The sequence below is a fragment of the Balaenoptera acutorostrata genome, chromosome 5 (assembly GCF_949987535.1).
Source record: "Balaenoptera acutorostrata chromosome 5, mBalAcu1.1, whole genome shotgun sequence".
Taxonomy (NCBI): domain Eukaryota; kingdom Metazoa; phylum Chordata; class Mammalia; order Artiodactyla; family Balaenopteridae; genus Balaenoptera; species Balaenoptera acutorostrata.
In genome coordinates this window covers 53,827,039-53,842,750 of record NC_080068.1, presented here as the reverse complement: position 1 = coordinate 53,842,750, position 15,712 = coordinate 53,827,039, and the positions used below count along the sequence as shown (strand labels likewise).

At 39.5% G+C, this 15,712-nt stretch overlaps 1 protein-coding gene across 3 annotated transcripts in view; it reads right to left on the bottom strand.

The window, feature by feature from the left end:
- Positions 1-6,503: 6,503 nt before the first annotated feature.
- Positions 6,504-15,712, bottom strand: part of ADAMTS3 (ADAM metallopeptidase with thrombospondin type 1 motif 3) — a 290,935-nt gene continuing 281,726 nt past the window's right edge. For all 3 annotated transcript variants that reach the window (XM_057547499.1, XM_007193580.2, XM_057547500.1), the window contains exons 20-22: positions 14,973-15,180; positions 13,142-13,259; positions 6,504-9,255 (exon numbers count right to left, since the gene is read on the bottom strand). In XM_057547499.1, coding sequence (XP_057403482.1) covers positions 8,696-9,255; positions 13,142-13,259; positions 14,973-15,180 — 886 coding nt within the window. In that variant the 3' untranslated portion in view covers positions 6,504-8,695. The remainder of the gene's footprint in view (positions 9,256-13,141; positions 13,260-14,972; positions 15,181-15,712) is intronic.

The following is a 15,712-nucleotide window of genomic DNA, read 5'->3' as shown; positions in this document are numbered from 1 at the left end:
GAATTAGGTTTCCTATGGAATGAAATTTTTAATTTTTCTCAGGTTAGGTTTAAATAAATGTCATAAAACCACAGGAGTTTATCAGGAGTCTGATTTCACATAAGAAAAACATTTGATGCATATGAAGAGCCTGGAAATTATGTGCTCAAGGTGGTCAAGTCAAAGTTGCTCAGGCTGGCAGGTCTAAGACAAGGGCTGTAAGTAGCACTCAGTGTGAGGCACAAACAAGTAAAATGGGGCAATTAATGAAAGAGTTTGCCTGGGGCTTTCTGATCAAGGTCAGCGATTTAGAAACTACACCCCAAGAAAGATTATAGATGAAGAGTGAGATAATTGGGCTGCCTCTTGATCAGACCCAATGCTCAAAATGAAGAGTAATATATGTAAACTGCTACTTGCTGGACTACTATTCATCCTCCAGAACTTTTTTTGTCCTTGAGAATCTAATAAACTACACGAACACTAATGTCTTAAAGTTTTATGTCCTTCTGTCCTTATGACTTATGTCTACAGCATTTCCCCATTCATTTCAAGGGAGTAAAAACCTGAGTTTAAACTCTAAATAATTTTGTGATTAGTTTGCTGTTGTTTAATGCTCATGCTTGGGAAGCTGATGTAACATGTGACAAGAAACAAGGATGTGTAATAGATTTTTTAAAAATTGAAAATATGTTAAGTGTTTATGGTATTTGAAGGAACAAATCTGATTATTTCCCTTGTATCTCACATAACATTGAAATTTTAATACAAAACATGCAAAAAGCAATAAGTACATAACATTGCTGAGGACAGGAAGTGGTAAGTAGCATATAAGGTATTTTTGCAAATATATAGGAGATGGGAAGTAGATAGACTCACATCGATGGATGAACCACAAAAGAATACAGAACATACATAGAGGAAGACTGAAGAGAAGCGAGAAATGTTTTTCCTGAAGAAGCAAGGTTTACAGGTCCTGCCGACCCACCCATCATATTTCATATCCTCTCCTACCTCCAAATCCAGAAGCATTTGCCTATAAGCTAAACTATAATTTCATTATGCTTTAGTTTTAAATGTGTTGAAATAAGATAATTTAAGATTAATGCCTTATAAATTCAAACATAAAATCTGATTTTTACAAGAAACATAAAATTGATGGAATTCCATAGCATGTGAAATGATAACATGGACCACAGAAGGTAGACACGCCCGTGCCCACTCTGCCCTGGATTTGCTACTCCCTAGAAAGTCACGCATACATCTTCTGAAACCATGGTTCAAAATGAATTGTTCTAGGTATCAGCAGATGGCGCTTGCTTCCCCTTTTCTCCAAACATGAATACGAGCAAAGCCTATGACCAGCATCAAGGAGGAGCATATACCAAAGCTTCCCCTGCTAATACTGTGGTAGGTTTCCTTTGCTTATGGTATTTACTCAAGTATGGCATTTCTGGGTGCTGCCCAATGGCCATGCTGCATGATGCACTCCACCACTACAGGGGGTAACTACAGAGAGATGACGACAAAGCCATCTCTTTGCCCCTACTGTGCAGTTCTATGTCTTATTTTTTTCCTCCCCTCCAAAAAGAAGAGAAAATCAAGGTTAATTATAAATTTAAGAAAAATGCTGTATACAGTAACGTCTGATTACTATACAAGTAAGTTCTTAGAACAGCTGGGAGAAATAATGGGAAGGGAATGACAATATGTGCTCTGTTTTGTGCTCATTAGCTGAGCTGTTGGGTATTTGTAGATGATTTAGTCCTTTCATTCCCTGGTTTATTGCATTATCCGCTTTATGCCTGGAGCCATGCAAGTATTACTGTGAATTTCTTCCATTGTATATTTGATGACTCACCTATGCATAAACACCAATGTGACATGCAATATTAATAGACATGAAAAGCAAAATTACCATGAGATAGTTTTATCCCATTTCACACTGTAAAGTTAACAAGTGCTATAACTTAGTGTTGTAAGTGATTTTTTTCATTCTCAGAAACTTCATGAATTTGTTATTGAATATTTAATGAACTTAAGTACATAACTTACCATCTGTGCCTCAGGTTTTTCATCTTTGAAATGACAAAGTGAGTGGTTTTCCTTCTATTTTTTCAACTGAAATAACACATTGAAGATAAAACAAATCAAAAATAGTGGAATTTCCCCATTCAAATGGATACAAGACTTTCAGCCTCCTCTGCACCCACCCCCTTTCCCTCCACACTTCCCAAGTGTGTCTATCAGGCCTCCCGGCTCTGGAAGCATTTCTGAAACTACCAGACTAAATCTTCTCTAAGGTTCTTTTTGGCTCTAACATTCAGATGGAACAAAAACAGGAAGCCCAAAGTCGCAGCTCACAAGGGATTGCTGCTGTTTAACATGCAAGAGAGAAAAAAATATTGTCCATAACATTTGCACTTGATTAATACTGATTAATAAAGAAAGACAGGTTCCAACGTGAGGTTAAAACCATTAAGAGGAAACCAAAAACTTCACCTTGCAGTTCAAAGTGTGGTCCCCAGAGCTGCACCAGCAGGAAATACAGGATCTCAGGCCCTGCCCCAAACATACTGAATCAGAATCTGAATTTTACAAGATGTATAGATGACCCATTTTATCTTAGTGTTTGAGGAGGACTCTGCTGAAGCAATGACTTTCAACTCTGGCTGCCCATTAGAATCGCCAGGAAAGTTTTAAAGAAACACTGATACTTGATCACCATCCCCATTCTCTTTTAATTGGTCTGTAGTGGGACATTGTTAGTTTTATAGCTTCCAGGTGATTTAAATATGCAGCTAGGGGTGAAAAACATCATTCTAAGTAAATAGTAGAACCCTACTCAAGAAACTAGGAAAATCTCCCAGGCATAACCAAACAGAAGACATGTTTCAATCCAGCCCCCAGGGGAAGAGCCACGCATTGTGATTAATGACTGAGACACTCTGCTGAAAAGGGTACATGTCACTTATCAGTGATCTGACAACCCTCAAAGGTATGTGTGCTGGCATTCCGAAGCAAGTATCTGAAGATGACAAACCTCACCTGACAAATGGATGGCTGAGTCTTGTGGAGACAGAGATATAAAATCATTAACTATGGAAAATGAAGATACAGATGGCTTATTAAGACAGTTTCAAAGGATTTTAATTTTTAGATCATAGATTATGAAAACAAATGTACTCACTGTTAGTCATAGATAAGTGCATAGTAAGTGCATAGTAAGTGAATAAATAGCACAGAGAATCCAGGGTGAAAAAGCAAATACTTCTAGACATTCTAAAATTGCAGCCTTAGACATTTAAGATAGTTTTCAGATATTATTGATCTTTACAGCTATGATCAGCTATTTAGGTTAGAGATTTTGACTAAATCAAGGACATGGTCCTTTCCTTGACTAAAATCAAATTCACAAGGACAGTAGAGGACCAAGGAGCTCATTTTATGGGGGCTAAAAAAACCGGAGTTAGTTTTATGGGAACAATAAAATTGTGATAATAGAAAGATCTGGGTTGGGATTTTGTGGGTTAGGAGTATAAAAAGTTGGGGAAGGACTCAAAGATATGAAAGAGTACCTGAGTTACTTTGCACTTGTCATTCCTTCCTCCTGGAATGTTCTTTCCCAGAATTCTCTCACGTCCTTCAAGTCTTTCCTCTACTGTCACCTTCTAATGAGCTCTACAACCACCATCTTATTTCACTCCACAATATGCTCTTTTTTATCACCTTTTAACATATTATATAGCAAGCCAATGTATTATGATTATTGTTTATTTTCTGTTTCCTCTGCTACAAAGTAAGCTCCCGTTAAAGGGCAGGGATTTTTACCAGTTTGCACACGACTGTATTCTAAGAACCTAGAGCAATGTCTGGCACACAATCAGAGCTCAATAGAAATTTGTTGCACCTGTAACCTTTGGGAAAGCTCTTTCTGTCACGTGCTTGGGCCAGAAGACAGGCTGCAGTGAATTCCACAGTGAATGCTGGTGAGCGATGGGAAGGGAAGAGGCAGTGAAGCTAAGCTACGCTCTTGAGAAGTTTGGTGGTGAAAAGAGAAAGGAGCAGACACTGGCTAATAAGGCAGAAACAGAGTCAAGCAGAAGTTTGAGCCTTCCTTGTATGAGGAAAACCTGAGCATGCTTGTAGGCTTAGGGAGTCTGGAGAAGTAGGAGAACTGGATAAGATTCCAATTTAGAAGGGTGAATATGGAGGGAAGAAAACTACAGAACTGGCTATGTAGTTAAAGAAACTGTTTATCCAGACCATCCACATCACTCAAAAGCATTTCTAACAACCATGAAACTCCAAAGCAAAGGCGAAGTGAATCAGAGTGGCTATTTCTTCTGACAACTTGAGTTTCACGTTGAGAACATTATAAATATTAAAGCATTCAGCTAGAGGCTATGTTGCCGTCTCCAAGCACCAGGCAACATCTGAGATGCGAAAATAAGAGTTGAGAAATCCAACAGAGTACGTCTCATCGTGTAGATAGATCTTATGGAAATTAGGCTAGAAAAATGTGACTCATGTCAGCAGCCAATATAGGCAAATGAAGATGTCCCATGCATATAGCTGGATGCATTCCCGTGTAGTCTGGAGGGCTGCAATGGGCTTATTTGCAAGTCTAATACACTTCACTAATAAGCCTTCAGAGCTCCTCTCTCAAAATGCACACTTCTACTCACTTGTTTAGGTTGAACACATAGACCCTTGCTTATCCAGAGTTAATGGCCTTCCTTTACACTGGAGCCCCTAATTTCTACAAGATAGAAGCATGATGACCAGGGAAGAAGGCAGTTGCAATACTAATTCCAATTCTAATCCCAGTTCTACTAAACTCGGAAGTGAGATCATGGAAAATTCACCTTTGGGCCTTAATGTTATCCCTGCAAAATGAAGAGTACTGGACTAGATCTAAAGGTCCTTTCCAGATCAGCGTTTAGCTAGTTCCCGATCCTGACAAATATGATAACAGAGAAAGGAAAAGGCTGAGAACAGAAGGGACACTATAGTCATAACACTAGGAAATCTGTGTTCTGCAGTAGAACCTCACAGACTGGAGCGTGTATTTAGGAAGTTTGTACAGTGGCCAAAGCAGAGCGCTAGGTACTAATGAAGAATGCAAAAGAAATAGAAAATTTTGTTTGTTAATTGTAATTAAAGGTCATATGGAAAGGTCATATGGTCCTTACTAGTTATCTATTTTATATATAGTAGTGTGTATATGTCAATCCCCATCTTCTGATTTATCCCTCCCCTAGCCTTTTACTTTTTAATTTTCTTTATTTAGTATTTTTAAAAACAAGTAATGTCCTTTCTGGCTTATCTATGTTTTCATCATTTTTAATTGATTTTTTTCTCTTACATCTTATATTTAAGTGGGTTCATGGTAGGTACAGAGGAATGACTTGATATTTCTGCAAAGTGTATTAATGTAAATACATGAGAAACATTTTATTTGCTAATAATTTGGGGGCATTACTGAACCATTGACCATCTTTGCAGAAATACATAATTATCCTTTAGTCTCACTGTTTATTGTTTGCAAAGGTAGAGTGGGTATATTCTGCTAAAATTCTTCAAAATCAATGACTGGAGATCATTTGTAGTGAGTCTGTCCTTCCTATTAATTTTTAAAGCTAAATTGTTTGTCTTTAAATCCTGAAACTATGTTCTTTACCGCCATTAATGAGATATAGTGATCATGAGTCAAACTAGCTGTAGACCCTAAAGGAAAGCTGTGGTTTTGTTACATAATGAAGGTGATGAGGAGGAGGCTTGGGAAATTACAAGGACAAAGATGATACTTAATATTTTAGTGAATAACTATGTGTGAAGCCCTGCCCTAACAGCTTTACTTATCTCATTTCTCACAGCAGTCACACAATGATGTTTGACAGTTCTGCCTCCTATTTTACAGATGAGGAAACCGAAATCCAGTGAGATAACCCATGATCATTCAGGTATGAGGTGGTAGGTGGAGTTCAAACCTGAATCAGTCTGTCTTTGCAGTTTAGACTGGGAACTGTGGCAAGACAGTGTCTCCCTGTTACAGAAAGAAACACCCTCTTCTGGGATGTCCTGTTCTTCCCACACTCCTGAGTCGTGGGGTGATGCGCTCCCACCAATCCACAGGGTTCAAACCTGAGGGTTGCTTTTCTAAAAACCACTCTGGGATGACACATTTTAAAAACAGAAGTGCCCCTTTTCCTTCTCATACCCCTAGCATTATTGCCACTTTCTGTCTCTTCAAGTTCTGTGGGATGGACTTAGGCAAAAAGCCACTCCCATAACCTCTTATTTTCTTTTTTAAAAATGTTATTTAAAAAATATTATGATACAACCTGATGTGAGAAGAGGAGACACAGTCACTTTGTTTGAGCCTCTTTAGAGAAAGTCCAAGTAGCAAATGAACTTGATACTATTTCACTTTGTAGGAGGAAATAACGTTTCCATTACTCAGTGATGAATCTAATGATAAAATCTCGATTGAGCCAGGTCTATATTTTGTTAACATTTTTATTGCTACGTGCTCCCAATACAACAAACAGCATCAGTAGTGTACACTTTGATAAAAAGGAATTTTTAGCTTAGTAGAAAAGGAAGCTCAAAGATCAGGAGTATAATGAATATATACATCTTTATGGGAGGTGTATGTGTGTGACCAGCTTTCTCTGTGTTCCCCTGTGGACCAGATACATGCACATGCAAGCAAACTAAAGGAGAATTTCATGCTGGGGAAATTTTTAGGGGAAAAAAATGACTTCTATTTGAGGTTCAGGGATTGTTTTACAATCTGGAATTCACCTAATTCATTTGACTTTCAAAAGTCTTGCACCAAGTAGCAGCGATTCTTTAGAGGTATAGAGTCAATAGGTGAAGCTGTTATTTTTACCATGGTTAAATTGCAAACGTTCTTGCACATTCTGTGCTTTGAGAAGTTAACATATCTATATTTTAGTTTGCAGAATGTATTTTTGGACAGTTCAGGAACTGACCTCAAAATCATTATGCTGTCAACACTTATCTTTCTTTTTTCTTTTAAGTGTAATTCATGAAGTATTTATCTCCTTCACATACTTCTTTTTTGGTGTTTCTAATTCCCTATTTCATTAAACAGCTAGCTATCTGAGCCCATACTATTTTATGTTTCGTTGAAGGGGGAAAAGTTACCAACTTTGCATCAACTACTCTAAAAATGCAAAATTTGCATAACATCAATTTTGTTCAATTTTAGCTCTTTGATTTGGCTGCTGTAAGTTTGCTTAAATTTCTCCTCTATGTACAGAACAAAGCATGCATCTCTAATTATGTCTCTCTAGTTTACCAAAATATGTCATTGATATTAGCGTAAATATTTAGTACATAAAAATACTATCAAGAAAAAAAATCAACTTTTAATAAATATCTTCAGTTCTGAATTCTATATACAAGTACTTTACATCTACTCCCTGGAGAGAGCATTTCTGGCTTCACTGTGAGTAAGGTGATCACTGACATAAATTACTAGCACATTATTGCAGTCAGATGCATTGTGGTTGTGAACATGTGGATATGAACCATGCGGAAAATAAATATTGCAACCATTGACAAATGCTTTCTTGAAGCTGCTTCCAGAGCCCTAAAGCCCTGCTATACTTGATTGTTATTTCTAGTTCAACGATGCTTTTCTCAGCTACTGACATACAAACAAATGATCTCAGTACATTTTTCCTTTGTTAGTAATTACAGTACATTGAGTATACTTGTTTGTATATGTCAACAATGGGACAATTAAAAACAACACAGGAAAGCAGGACAATTCAATGGTGTCTATTGAGGCCCTGGTAAAAGGGTTTCCATTTTGTGCTGCACAGGCTCATTTACTGGTCTCTGTTCCCTGTGACTACAAGTATACTAAGACACCAAACTTATTCTTTTTTATTTAAAGGATGGAAGGTAATAGGTAAGTTGAAATCTCTATATCTGCCGCTTATCTGTTTTTTTCTCTTTTTCTGTAATTTAGGTGTCACATTGTTGATCAAACAAAACCACACAACAAAACCCCTTGTATTGTCAGTAGCGGTGTTTCTAACTTCTTTGTAATATTCTGCTTTGAAAATCAACTCATAGAACGTCAAATAAGGCAATACTCAATGACAGGCACCTAGAATATCCAGAAATGTAATATAGTAAACAATCATTTGAGAACACATCTCTTAAAATAATACTGATTTCTGCAATATACAGTATTTACACAACAGCTGCAAATTTGCTCATACAATATTTCTAATATAGATAAATAGGAATACAAGTCTAAGAATTCTTTGCTCCATTTTCAAAACCTTTTGTTAAAATGTAAACCATTGGCACCTCTTTTTTATTTTTACTGTAACTTTTTTAAAACAACAACCAGAAAATCAGCTGGTATGCACAATTGATTCCAGTCCCTTTTCTGCTTTAGAAAATGACCAACACGCTTAGCAACTTACTTTCCTTCGGTTAATAATCTTTGGTGCTTTCTTCCAATGAATTCTGGTAAATGAGTCAATGCAGAACAAAAGGAGGATGAAAGCAACTAGAAAGTGAACCAGCACTTTTTTGTTCTTCCACGTACGGATAAAATGAGTTGATGATTTATGGAGATTTCCACTTTAAACAAGCTGTATGCACCACGGGGAGAGGGAGCTTGTCCAGATTTTCCATGGATGTCTAGCCTTTTGGCTTCACTTTCTCATCTTTCCAATGTGGATGACCTTAGCGGACGTCTCTTGTCAATAATCTTTTCATCTTTCTTTGAGGTTCTTGCCTGAGAAGAAGCACCTATGGAATCACTGGCTGCAAGGAAGGGGGCAGCAGCCATTTGTGGAGATGAACGGAGGTGGCCACTCTCGGTGGGTGGGGAGGCCAGTCTCAGAGTCTTATTTTCTGCTGGCTGAGCTCTCCTCTGGGGTAGGTTAGCACCACTGGATTTACTGTTTGGCCTGAAAGCAGCATGTGCATTTGGACCTCCTACAGAAGAGATCTTGCTCAAAGATTTCTTCTTCTCAGCAGGAGTCTCTGAATAGTAAGGAACCAAAGATGTAGGCATCATTAGCGATTCGGGGAGGTCACTGGAGTTAAAGATAGCATCATCGTGAGTTTCAGCAGCTTCTGGAAGGTACGGCGGTGGCAGGGTGCTGCTGCGCTTGCTACATGACTCACAACATAACTTGTTATAACCTGGGATGGAGCAGTATCGCGCCAGCACCTCCATTTGACAGAATATGGATTTATCTCCCAAACATGGCTCATCTGCAAAGATTAAAAGACAACAAAATGAGACCTACATCCAAACGTAAAAGGAGGGCAACATGGATGGAGCTAGAGGGCATTAAGCTAAGTGAAATAAGTCAGACAGAGAAAGATAAATATTGTATGATCTCACTTATATGTGGAATCTAAAAAGCAAAACAAACAAAACAAAAAACAGAATCATAGATCCTGAACAGAGAACAAATGGGCGATTGCTGAGGGAGGGGCAAAACAGGTGAAGGGGATTAAGAGGTACAAACCTCCAGTTGTGAAATAAATAAGCCATAGGGATGTGACATACAGCATAAGGAATATGGCCAGTCACATGGCAATAACTTTCTATGGGGACAGACTTATTGTGATCATTTCATAATGTATGCAAATACATTATGCATAGTGTATGCAAAATCACTAGGTAGTACATCTGAAACTAACATAATACTGTATTTCAACTACATTTCATTTTAACTATAAAAATAAATATAACTAAAAATGAATAAAAGGAGGGAAGAAATTTAAATCGTGTATGAATATAAAAAATTTTAAGTAAAATCTAACATTTATGGGAGCTGTCCACATGGGGCTTTGCATTAAAAATATGAATATTAGGATGAATTTACTAAAATAAGTATTCTCTATGTGCAAAGCACTTGAATTGACCAGCACTTTCACATCTCCATCAAGAGTCTTCAGATCAAGGGTAATTTTTTCTTCCTAGTAGAAATACATATCTGATTTTAGAATGAGAAAATAGAATTAGTTTTACCATATTTTTTAAGATATAGAGGGCACTGTTTTTTTTTAATTTTATGATAGTTCTGTCTTTATAATAGAGTAGCCTCTATATTCAATTTAAATTTAAAATCAAAATAAATACTAAAGACCTGTTGGAACATATTAAATCTTAAAACTATATTACCAAAAGAAAAATCAAGATACTATTTTGATTTGGAGACCATTCTCCAGAGTGAAGGCAACAGTTTCATGTTTACCATTGAATGTTCTCAGGTTATTTGTTATTTGAAAGCACAAATCTGGGTAAAGGGTGCCAACTTTCTTATGAATAATTCATGGTTCTTTAATTTCATTGAACTGATAGTACTTTAAAGAGTACTAAAGTAACGCTCACAAAACACTTGGTAGGTGTGTGTGTACAGACTATTTCTATTATTTTTTAATTTTATTGATCATAGGTTATAAGAATTAGATTTCAAAAAATCCAAACATTGAGCTCATGAAAATGTTAGTTTGTACTTCTTTTCAGCCATTCCAGAGCATATCGTATGCAGAGCCCATGCACACAGTCTAACACAGAATACTGATCCCATATCCAATTAATAAATGCAAAGAATTGTAAATTGTGGCATTTATGTAATATAATCACTTAAAATTACAAAGTAATATTGGGTGATTCTACATTGCTAGGTAAGGAACCTGCTATATAACTTGCCAAAGAAATTAAATCCCTTTTCTAAAGTTTGAGGGGAAAAAAAGAGGGTCAGTTGTCAGGGCCAAAACAGGCTAAACTTACTACCTTTTTTAGCGTTATAATACCATGCCCACTTCCCAAGTTGTGGAATGACTTGTATTTCCCTAACATTTACACATCTATGATACAGTATGATGTGTTTGAATATTTCATATTAGCTAAGATAATCATCTAATTAGGTTGTAAATGCCTGAGAAGCACATTAATGGGTTTCACCTCAAGTATCAATCCCTTTTCCTATCTGAATTATTTTTTCTATGCCTATAGCTTTCTATGCCTATAACATTTTCTTTTGGCTTAAGGAAAAGTATCAAGCAAATTCTTGCTGACAGTTGGGCATATTTGCAGAAATATATACCTCTACCAGTTATTAAGATCGATAAAGCTTACTCGAAAAGTGTTTAACCTCCTGACAGTAATGTCTATGTAAGAGTAAAATACTATGGTGACGGGAAATGTTATAGCTTCTAAGTAGGTAAATTTGTTCTTTTGGCTTTGACTTGTGTTTTGAAGTTTCAAATATACTTTCCAGAGAAAAATGATTAAATATGTAAGTCCTTTGTCTCCCCCTCATGGTCATACTTGTTCATGCCACCCCACATTTCAAAGGAAAATGTACAAAGAAATATTTTATAAGGTTTCTTTGGAAGAGCAGACAGGCAGTGGGAGGATAGGAAGAGAGAGAGGGAGAGAGAGACAGGCACAGAGAATCAGAGGGGAAGGGACACGGGGGCTGGGAAAGAGAGAAGGCAGGGAAGGCAAGAGACACGGGGAGATGGAGAGACAGATGCAGAGTGGCAGAGACAGGGAGTGGGCAGAGAGGGTGAGGAAGGACAGAGAAAAGTGGAGGAGAAAGAGAGACACTGACAGACACACGTGCCAGAAAAGGGGGAAGGAGGAGTGTTAGAGAGAAAAAGAGGGAAATAGAGAAAAAGGAGAGAGGAAGAGATGAGGAGAGAGAGAAGAGGAAAGGGAGAGAGCAGGAGAAAGAGAGAAAAGAGGTAGAGGTAGGGAGACTAGGAGGAGGAGGGGAGAGAGAGAGAGAGAGAGAGAGAGAGAGAGAGAGAGAGAGAATGAGAAGAAAGAGTGAGGTGGAAAAAGCACGAGTGATATACACAGAAAGTGAGCAACATACAGACAGCAAGTGACAGAAAGTCAGAGACAGAGCGTGAAACCCACAGAGGAAAAGAGAGGAGAGAAAAGTGGAGATACAAAATGAGACACAAAGGACACAGACAGATGCAGAGAGAGACAGAAAAGGAGGAAGAAGGAGACAGTGATAGAAACTGAAACCATCCAATATATGCTATTTGTTTTACAATAGCAAATTGAAATTATACAGATGTCCCCTGACTTATGATGGTTCTACTTACGATTTTTGGACTTTATGATGGTGTGAAAGCCATATGCATTCAGTAGAAACCGTACTTTGAATCTGGATCTTTTCTGAGCTAGTGATACATGTAATGATACTCTTTTGTGATGCTGGGCAGGGCAGCAGCTGCAGCTCCCAGTGAGCCAGGCGATCACGAGGGCAAATGACGGACACACTTATCACCATTCTGTGTACCCAGACAACCATTCTGTCTTTTACCTTCAGTATAGTATTCAATAAATTATATGAGGTATTCAACACTTTATTACCAAATAGGCTTTGTGTTAGATGATTTTGCCCAACTGTAGGCAAACGTAAGTGTTTGGAGCATGTTTAACGCTAGGCTATGGTGTTCAGTAGGTTAGGTGTTTTAAATGCATTTTCGACTGACAGTATTTTCAACTTAGGATGAGTTTATCAGGATGTAACTCCATTGTAAATTGAGGAAGATCTGTACTTTAAAGAAAAGAGACTGCTTTTGCAATATGGCAAGAGTAAGTTAGGCAAACTTTAGCATACGCACAAGGTATCTATTCTGAAAGCACGCTGTTCAAGCCTATGGAAATGGATGGGCAGGTATTGGAAGGGGCTTTGTGAAAGACATTTATCATCCCCATGCCTAAATTGAATGATTTTAGTAAAGTATTGCCAAACCTTCTGCATTATTATGCCTTTGACAATGATGTGAAGTTATAAAGAAAATCAAAGAGAGAAAACAAGTAGCTCCTTCTAGAAACACAAATTGACAGAAGCTACATATACACGACACGGCCCTCACCCCAGCATTACTGCCTACTGGGAACCACAGAGGCCGCAGCGGTTATGATAACGAACTGGAGGGGACATTGCCGCAGACACCCATCTTAAAGAACTCTATTAAGTTAATATTTCAAGGGTGTTTTCCTTTAGTCATTTTTCAGTAAGCAAATGGAAATTCCAGAGCTTGCCCAGAAAGGAAGTTCTGCTTTTTGAGTCTCAAAAACCATGATCAGAACAGTGAAATCAATCCGTGTCACACCTACCATTACAGGGAGGCAGCTGACAGGCTCGGACAGACTCAGGCTTTTCACCGTCGCAGTGGTCACCCGCCCTGCAGAGGACCTGCCTCACCTCTGTCCCTTCGCCGCAGGTTACTGAACACTACAGAAACAAAGGCTGTGATTATAGACGTTTATTCCACCAGGACTGTCTTTCTTCCTTTCCCCATGTGCACACTCAGACACACACATGCACACACAAGCACACACACATACACAGCTCTGGAGTTCTTTCTCTACGGCCCAGTGTTACAGTGACTTGGGAGACAGACAATCCTAGCTTTATACCCTGGGAACATTGTTCTTTCTCTGAAAGCTTCACAGAATTGCTGTAGGACTAAATGAAGGCAAAGGAGACAATGTATATAAAACAGTTATGCTTGGCATGTAGTAAGCATTTGATGCCAAACAAGTCATTGTTATAATGTAACACCTTCTGTAGTTCCTAAAAGCAGTAGTGGAGCCCGTTTTCAGAGAGCCCATCATGGATCGAGCTTCCCCTTCTCTCACCTTCCTTACAAATGGTGAATTTACTGCCATGCTATGTTGGTTAATTAAACCTCTTTGGAACTACTATTACTCTATTCCCACAAATTCATTTCTTTAAGGAATGGGCTAACTGCTCTAAAACTAAGCCCAGAAGCAGCCGTGCTATTGCTCTAGGTAGGAGCTGTAGAGGAGGGATGCTTGTTCCAGGACTCTGAGGAGAACGAGACTTGAGTTATCCTTAAGGTCCTGGGCAGGTCACTTTCATTTGCCTGTTCCTTCCCTCCTGGGCCTGCTCTCCACTTCCTCCTTTGTCCTCTGTCTACATTTTGCTGCCCTTTCCTCCTATCCACTCTACTATCACCCCCTGATTCTTCATTTGGAGTGTTTAGATATATCAAAGAACTGTGGATAATACGGGCAATGAGACACTGATTCAGCCGGTCACCAAGCAGACGTCATTTGGACAGGCACCGACTGGGCGCTGGGGAAGCAAAGCACCTGGTTTTTTGAGAAATGCATGGACTAATGGTGAGCACAGGCTCAAAGACAGGAGTTCCGATACACTGCTGTGATCAGCAAGCCACTGACAGGCCTCTTAGCCTTTGGAATGCAGGGGAAGGACTGCCGGCAAGGGCACCCCTGCAAGGTGGTATTTTGGACCATGGAGCTGAGCCTTGGTGGATGAGGGGGAGATGGCCACATAGGAGGAGGGGGAAGGGCAAGCCAGCCAAAAGGGAGGAGGCTCAGACCAGCGTGGTCTTTGAAACAGTCAACAGTTTACTCAGACTGGGACAAAGAGTTAGAATGAAGGAAGATGAACTAAGAAGAGTTATCATGGGATTTACTGTGGTTATCATTTTGCAATGTATACAAATATCCAATCATTAAGTTGTACACCTGACTCTAAGGTAACGTTACATCAACTGTACTTCAACAAAAAGAAAAAAAAGAAGCGTTCGTGTGGTGTCAAATGGGGCAGGGCCCTGCATTCAAGGTCAGGGATTTGGAATGCATCCAGGAGGAAAGGTGCAGTCCTGAAAAAATACGGGACAGAAGATCAGTCACCTTTCAGAGGCCTCTGTGTCACAAGACATCCCAACGTGGTTTGCCCCCATCAACTCACCTTTCATGCAAACACTGTTTTAACCTGTGAGTTTTTCCTAATACCGACAGATGCGTAATGCTTCCCAAATACGTGACAGTTTCTCAATTCACACAAAGCCTACCTGATACGGAAGCCAAATTAAAATACACTTCACGTGCTTACCCCTCCCCCCACCCCACCCCCCGGCCCCCCAGCCAACGCACACAGAATTCGCACACCCACCTCGTTCCAGGGCCCCGTTTTCCACTGGGCCGGGCAGGGCACTCTGTTACAAGGCCGGCGGCTCTCCGGACGGCCACCCACGCAGTACTTGCTGTGCACCGAGCGGTTGGTACCATCGTGGGACGGCTGGAGGCAGCGCACGGCGCGGAGCTGGTAGCCGGAACTGCCGCAGGTTTTGGTGCAGTGCTCCCATTCTTCTGCCGCCCAGCTGAGGATGGGGGTTAACACTGAACTTGGCGACCGGGTTGCGTGGTGTGCCCCTCCCTGCACCGCAAGCCTAGCTCTTTCTGTCCTCTGAATGACGTGCCCATCCCCCCACCCGCCCCGCCCCGCCGCGGGGCAGGTTCAGAAAGACGGGCGCATCAAACAAAAAGTCTTAAAACTTTCTAACAGTCCTAGGCGGGGCACATCTATTCGTTACGCCCTAGTATCCTGCCTCCCAGTGACTCTGAAACAACCTTCTCTTTTCCAAAAGGATCATCCACAGAGGGTTTCTGAAACTCATCTTAAAGTTGTCCCCTTAGATTCAGGCATGATGGTAGTTTCCCAAAATAGCACCAACTCATAAAGAAGATGTGGCACGTATATCCAATGGAATATTACTCAGCCATAAAAAAAGAAATAATGCCATTTACAGCAGCACGAATGGACCTAGAGATGATCCTACTAAGTGAAGGAAGTCAGAGAAAGACAAGTATCATGATATCACTTATATGTGGAATCTAAAACTATGCTAAAAA